At 53.6% G+C, this 7,224-nt stretch overlaps 1 protein-coding gene across 1 annotated transcript; it reads left to right on the forward strand.

Moving 5' to 3' along the window:
* Positions 1-2,173: 2,173 nt before the first annotated feature.
* On the forward strand, positions 2,174-6,940 carry BATF (basic leucine zipper transcription factor, ATF-like). Its single transcript, XM_010144277.1, has 3 exons — positions 2,174-2,239; positions 4,027-4,131; positions 6,656-6,940. The coding sequence occupies exons 1-3, from the start codon at positions 2,174-2,176 to the stop codon at positions 6,860-6,862; spliced, it is 378 nt and encodes a 125-aa protein (XP_010142579.1). The 3' UTR covers positions 6,863-6,940.
* Positions 6,941-7,224: the final 284 nt, after the last annotated feature.

A 7,224-nucleotide genomic window follows, 5' to 3' on the forward strand; every position in this document is an offset into this window, starting at 1 on the left:
GCCTTGCTAGATACAGGAGGAGGGAATTCAGCTTATTTGCCCAATAATGAAGCAAGGATATTTTACACTGAGGAAGGAGCTCCCTCTCTCCTGCCCTGAGCAACAGCAGCCTGTAGTGCAGGGTGGGCCAGGTGGTCTCTGAGGCTTGCTGCCAGCAGGGGAGCATGGGTTTCCTCAGGAGAGCAGGAATCCAGCAGCATGCTTCCTGGAAAGGAAGTGCTGCACAGGGTTGCAGAGTTCAGAGGAAGTGTAGTGATGCAGCGAGTGACTGGATGCTTCAACGGCTGTGCTGCTAGCCCATGCCTTGGGAGGTTTGAACTCAATGCCCCATAAGCCCCTCACCTCACCTGTGCCTTTGGCTGCTCCATTCCTGGAGCAGGACATGCCAGAGGAGACCCGCCTGCTACAGGGTGGCTGCACTGGCAGGAGACAGGGTTCCTCGCTAAGCAAGCAAACAAACCCTCGCAGTCGTGTTTGAAAGCGTGGAGTGTCCCAGCATTTCCCTGTAGCACACCAGGAGAAAAACACACTCAGGGCTGTGAAATAGGGCCAAGGGTAGGTAGCACACCAGTGCCACTGGATGTTTCTGAAGAGGGAAATGGGCTAAAACTGAGCAGTTTTGCTACTGCAGCTTGGCCAGGTGATTTCCCCAAGTGGCCCAGCCTGTAGCCAACCCACGTGGTTCTTGCTTTTGGCCGTGCTTGTCCCTGTATTGGCTCTCCATGAGCCGCAATGCTGGGAAGAAATGCCACCAACACCCACACAAGCTTGCAGTGTGCTCCAAGCATGTTCTCCTGTGCACGTGCTCCTCTGCATGTGGGCTTTCTGTGTGCGGTAAGGCTGCAAACACAAGGCTGCCAATACTTTTGCCCAAACAACAACTGCATCTCAAGTGCCCTTGCTGATGCCCTGCTACTGAGACTTGCTCACTGCTCCTGCCTGAGTCAGGGGTAATTCAGCCAAAACGCCAATATACAACAGAAACCCGAACTGGAAACTGGGAATTGCTGCTTTCCGCAGGAGCGGGTTCCTGTGGGGGTGTTCATGCCTGTTTCTGTATCTGCTCCTCATGACACAACTTGGCTACCCCAAAGACGTGCGATCCTGTCTGTGGATGGAGAGCCTGTCGGCACCTTGCCCCTGTTTATCCTGCTGGCTCTGGCACCGTGAGCACATCGGAATGCCAATGGCTCCTGCATTGGCACTATCGGGTCCTGCACTGGCACCTCCAGCGCCGCTAGCATGGGGTACCCTGAGGACACTCCTGAAGCACTGCTGTCCTGGGGGCTACTTGGACTTCTTCAGTCTTGTGCTAAGGATGGAAGTAGTCCCGCACAGCACAGATCGGGAGAGAAACAAAGGGATGCAAAGCAGCTTCTCTTTCCTGCTGTCTGCATGAGCTGTGCCCAAGCTGGGTGCTGGCAGAGGGAGAATGGCACCTGCTAAGGGTAGCCGCCCCCTCCCTGGGACCCGTGCCAATGGCGCTGCTGGTGGCGGGAGGGGGTAGGTGGGTGTGGGGAGGTGGGTGACTGCCGGGGAACTTCCCCCACTGGGCTGGAGTGGTGGATGGACCAACGTCCTGCCCATGCAGGGCTGGCATGGCATGCAGGGCCTCTGGAACTTCTGGGGCTCCTGGCAGCACCTCCTCCGCACTGCCCTCCTTTGAGGGTCCAGGTTTTGCAGCCAGAGCTGGGACTTTTCTTCCTTTCCATCTCTGCTGTTTGTATCAGAGAAAACCCATCTTGCTGTTTTTCAACTGCCCGAAGGTGTTTTTCGGGGTTTTTTTCAGGCTATTTTGAAGCTAATTTTTCCCAGATGTGCCTTTTTTTCTTCTTCTTTTTTCTTCTTTTTTCTTCTTCTGTAACTTTTCTTCTTCACCGTAAAGTTTCCGGCCACGTGACTTTCAGCTTACATCCCCGAGGTTCTGAGAAACCACAGGAGGCTGAGACCTAAGGGAAAGGTGCAGAGGCTCTGAGAGCAGAGGCAGAGAAAGTGGCAGAGCGCAGGGCAGGAGGACAGAGTCCCTCTGGGACGTGCAAGAACTGGGAAGCCGAGGGCCATCTTGGGGGCAACAGAGGAGGGCAGGAGAAAGACAAGAGAAGTGAGACACGAGCCAGGCACACCAAGAGCACAAAGGAAGCTGAAGAGGCCCTGGGAGCCAGAGACAGGAGCCATGCCCCACAGCTCTGACAGCAGTGACTCCAGCAGCTTCAGCCAGTCCCCCCCGCCCAGCAAACAGGTAAAGTGGGGACCCTTCCCCAGCTCTTTCTGGCTAGTGAGTCCTTCGAGGTGGGCCACGGATGGGCAGGAGAAAGAACATCACCCACCACTGGCATTTTCATGGCACAGCATGGCAGGGCTTTCTAGGAATGGCTGCGGGCAGAGAGATGTGGGGCTGAGCTGAGCGCCCTGGCAGAAGCCCCAGCCATTGAGCGGGGCATGGGTGGAGGGAGGAGGCCCGGTTACACGGGGCCGTGCTGGCGGCGACTGGGGAGCTGGGAGCTGTGGGCACGGTGGGCCCTGTGACACATGCTGGGCAGGGAGCAGGCAGGAAGCCTGGTTGTAAGAGTCAGTGATCTGGTGAGGAGGCTGAGCGCGCACCTCCTCGCCATGGGCACAGGCGGATGGCCCAGGGGCAGCCTGCCTGCCTTCCACTGCTGCGGACAGCACCCAGGACCCAGGAGAGCCCTGCCACGTCGGGTCTGCCTTCTTTTCTGTTCAGCCTCAGAGGTTTTTCACCTCTTGGCAGAGGAGACTTGTTCCGTTGCACAGAGTACCTTAATGGTACGTCCTTTGCTGGCAAATGGTGATAGGAGCCTGGGGTGTTTTCATTGCCTCTTCTAGCTAAGCTTCATTATATCTGTCATTTACCATTTCTCTATGCCTGGCAACAATGGCAAGTACCTGACACTTTGCTCAGAAATCTTGGAGATGGGCAGAGGAGATGATTTTTGGCTTGCAATCAGAAAAGATATAGCACAGGGGATAAAGCACAGGGGTTGCTGAAGGATAGAGACTTTGTAGGGTGTTGAGGGCAAGGATAAAACAATTAAGTTAAAAAAAAAAAGAAAAATATCTTGAGCGGGGTTGAAGGGGGAGAGGATGTGGAAAGACTGTTGGGCTGGGAAGATAACTTTTGTGGCTGAGTTTTGTAGTCCTGTGGAGAAGCGGTGGTGTGAATGTTAGAGAGTCCCCAAAAGAGGCAGTGCAATATGAAAACAGAAGATGAAAGAGTATGTATGATGATTTCAACTGTCAGAAGGCAGCAACAGGACCAGATCTTAGCAGAGAACAGCTGTGCATGAAGCTCGTGACCTGGAGCCTGGAAACCTGTTCTCTCCCCTGCCCGAGGGGCTTGGGAGTGTTGCAGTCAGCAGTGCAGGCATTGCTGCTAAGGGACTCCAGAAGAGAGCAAGCACAGAGATCAGAGAGCTCTGTGATAGAACAAATGAGATCTGGGGAAAAAAACAACAGTTCTGGGTCTGTCTAGTTAAAGAAAGCAGGGGCCGTATTGCATTGTAAGGTTCTGCAACAAATAAAGCCTGAGGGAGAAAGGTGATGGAGAGGGACCTACAGGGACGAAAGGAGGAAAATGCAGGCTGAATCTCTGGAAAGATGGTTTAGCCAAGGACCTGGAATGTCTGCAGTGCTGTTTCCTTGCAGAGAGATGGCAAAGGGAAAGGTCTTCTGTACAAGGAATTCAAATTATCTCTGTTCTGGAGAGAGGCCCTTACTCTGGCCACAGCCATTTTCCAGGCCTGTGCCTTGGTAAAGACAGAGTGTCACTTCCCAGCTGTGTCAGGATGCCCAAGGGCATCAGACTTGCCCCTCCTGTCAATGGGGATGCCAGAAGCATCACACATCCCTGGGATAGGCATGGCTTTGTCCTTGTGCTGAGGGTGTGCATCCCATGGCGTGCACTTCAGTGATGTTCTTCTGCTGTGTCCCCTTGCCACCTACTGCCCTGCAGGAGAAGCAGAGCAAAGGAGGGGATGCCCCAGTCATTTCCATGCCTTGTTTCCCTAGGACTCTTCTGATGACATGAGGAAAGTCCAAAGGAGGGAGAAGAATCGCATTGCTGCCCAGAAGAGCCGCCTGAGGCAGACCCAGAAGGCAGACACACTGCACTTGGTGAGCACTCCCATCCTTCTCCACCCCTGGCGCCGAGGGCTTACATGGGGGACAACGTGCTTTTCCCCTGGGGACTCAGACTGAAGATGCTCAGTTGAGGCAGGACAGGAAAAGTGAGCCCAGAGCAGGATGTAGGAGTCCGCTTGCAGCAAGAGCACACAGCCCAGGACGACTGCCACTAAAGCATTTAGCTTTGCAGCTAGTTTTGAACCCATCCTTATCTTTCAATTTGACGTTATTCGTTGGTATGGATGATGGTGCGACATGGAGCTGCATGGGCCATCTCCTCTGCTCTGTGCCCTGAGATGCTATGCAGCACAGATAAACGAATATTAATAATTTTCTAATAATTTAAATGTCCCTGTGGTAGCACTTGTATCCCTTTCTACATCTGAATACTGTACAGTCCCCAGAGGATTTTCCTGGTGTTTAGTGTGAACTTACCCTTCTTTGGTTTCACACTGCTGTCCCACTCTCCTCCTGTGGTACCGCGGGCACCTCTGCAGCTCTTCCCAGTGTGAAGGGTTGGGTATCTGCTTCTCACAAGGAGTGGTCAGTTTTGGTTGTGTGTCTTTGGGCAAGAGTGTGTGGCTGGGGCGCAGCGGCTGGACTCCTGTGCGTTTCGCATGTTAGCAAATGCAGTCCTATGTGTTTTGGGCCACTGGCAGGCAGGAAGCAGAACACGGAGCCTGCAGTGGGCAGAGACCATCTTTATGCTGACGCTGGTCTTGGCTGCCTTTTGAAAAGTGGTAGTGAGGCTCATGTTAAAAAAACTATCCTTTGACTTCGTGGTCTTTATATTCACATAGATCCTCATTTTTGGGAAGGATTCTTGAGAAGTTGGTCCTGAACCTTCCTCCTTAGTGCCCTCAGTCCATGGTTGGATCTAGGCTTAAAACAGAGATTTCACTTTTTTCTCAGTAGCAGATGATGTTTCTGGAGCTGACATGACTCTAGGCAGATTGCATTGGCTGAGAGCAATGTCTCGGGGTGACTGTGCCTGAGAGGGGTAAAAAGACACCCTTTTCTTGCAGCTGGTGCTCTCTCCAAGGCAATCCTTGAGGTGGATATGGGCTCTGATCCTCCCCAAGGAAAACCCTGCCGAGATGTGCACCAAGAAGAACTGGGCTGCTCTTTTTAAGAGCACATGGCAAACCACTTGCTTATGAGATTACTACTGTTCAGCTAGCAAACACACCTTGCCTTCCCATGGGGACAGGAGTGGTGGGGGCTAAACCCAGTTTGGTTCAGACAGAGATGATCCTGGCAGGATTATTTCTCCTGGCAGGAGAAATGCAGGGAGGCAAGTACGGGATGGATGGTAAATTTTTGCTAATGTTTTTCCAATTCCTGATGGACAGTAACCCCCTGCTGCTCAGGGTTCATTCCCTGCGTGCTCTTTGCCTTTGGTCAGCTCTGCATCAGGGACTTTGCTTCTCTGCCCCAGGGCTTTGTAGCTTGTGTTTTGAGGGGAATGAGTCATGGGGAGGCTGGGGCTCCCAGCCTTTGGGTGATTCCTGTCAGCTCCCGAGTTCAACGGCGGTCATGATTTCCAAAGCATTTAGTCACGTCTCAGAGATGCTTATTTGCTGTGTGAGCTCCTTCTGTGACAGCTGCCGTAACTGCTGGATGCATTTCAACCTGTGCACAGAGAGCAGGCATCATCAGAAGTCAGTGTGGCAGCAGAGGGGAGAGTGGAGAGGTGACAGTTTTGCTCTGCCAAGATGGTGGTGCAGGTTTCCAGGGCCTCAGAGCACTGGGTCCCACTTTAGCTGTCTCAGCTGAGTTTGCAGAGCCTGATGCCACATCCTCCCTCCCTTCTCTGGTCCTGCCCAGGTTGATGGCTCCATGGTTGGTCAGCGCCTGGGATATTCCAGCCTGGAGCGGGCTACACTTTGGCAGCAGTAGAGGCAGCAAAGGCTGCAGTGCTCTCAAGATTGTTGAGACAAGGCTGAGCATCATTATTAACCCCTTCATTGTTATTCTCATTAATAACAGTATTAATTCAGTTCTTCTAAAGACTCAGTTTCTCTTTTCTTCTGACTCAAGCAACTCCCCCTCCTCCCCAGTGTGCTGCTGGTTTCCCCGGCTGCTAGCAGGAAGCAGTGAGTCTTTTCTTTCTAGGGCAATGACAGGTTTCCTGTGGCAGGTGGTTTTCTGGTTAAAGATGTCGGTTATTCAGCACACCCTCCCCCCGTCCAGGCAGCCTGGGAAGCGGCTCTGCTGTGTGCGTGTGTGTGACAGGGAGCGAGAAAGCCTGGGCGGGAGCACGCTACTGTCACTTCTCGTAAGCCAGCGCTGGGAAGCATGGCTGGGCCTGCCAGCATTACGCCTGCACCCGCGCTCAGCCTGGCCAGCTGGGGGACGAGGGTTTGCCCAAGCGCAGCTCTGTGGTGAATTTACCGGAAACATGTAATTCTGGAAATTCTGTGGGGGAGAGAGGCGTGGGATTGCGACCCCCATGTCCCCAGCTCATCTCTGCGGCTCCAGCACTGAGGAAGCCCCTGTGATTTTGTCTCCTCAGGAGAGTGAAGACTTGGAGAGACAGAATGCTGCCTTGCGACGGGAGATCAAGCAGCTGACGGAGGAGATGAAGCACTTTGCCTCGATGCTGAGCTCCCACGAACCACTCTGCTCCGTCCTGACATCCCTTCCGCCACCGCCAGAAGTGCTTTATGCCTCACACACCTTCCACCAGTCCCACATAAGCTCCCCACGCTTCCAGCATTGAGCCAGCTAGCGGGATGGCAGCCTGACAGCTCCACTGATGGCAAGAAGCAAATTTGTGGGGCTTGCTTTTTGATGCAAGGGAACGGGACAGCTGGACGTACATCCTTCTCAAAGTGTGTACTATAAGTGACTTGCCTAAGGCTTGCTCCCTGAGCAAAAATAGCAGAGTGCCTTGGAGGCATCTTTGGGCAGTTTCCAACTTGGATCCTGGGAGGAGGAGGCATTTGCAAAAGGGCACCAAACCCCTTCCTGGTGCTTGCTTGGGGACCTTGCAGGAGTGTGCAGCACCAGCAGGCTCCATCTGAGTGGCTGGCCGCAGCACGCAACAGCCAGAGCTCCAGGTAGAGGATGGGAATGGGGCAC

Source organism: Buceros rhinoceros, unplaced genomic scaffold (genome assembly GCF_000710305.1).
Source record: "Buceros rhinoceros silvestris isolate BGI_N320 unplaced genomic scaffold, ASM71030v1 scaffold34459, whole genome shotgun sequence".
In the NCBI taxonomy this organism is placed as follows: domain Eukaryota; kingdom Metazoa; phylum Chordata; class Aves; order Bucerotiformes; family Bucerotidae; genus Buceros; species Buceros rhinoceros.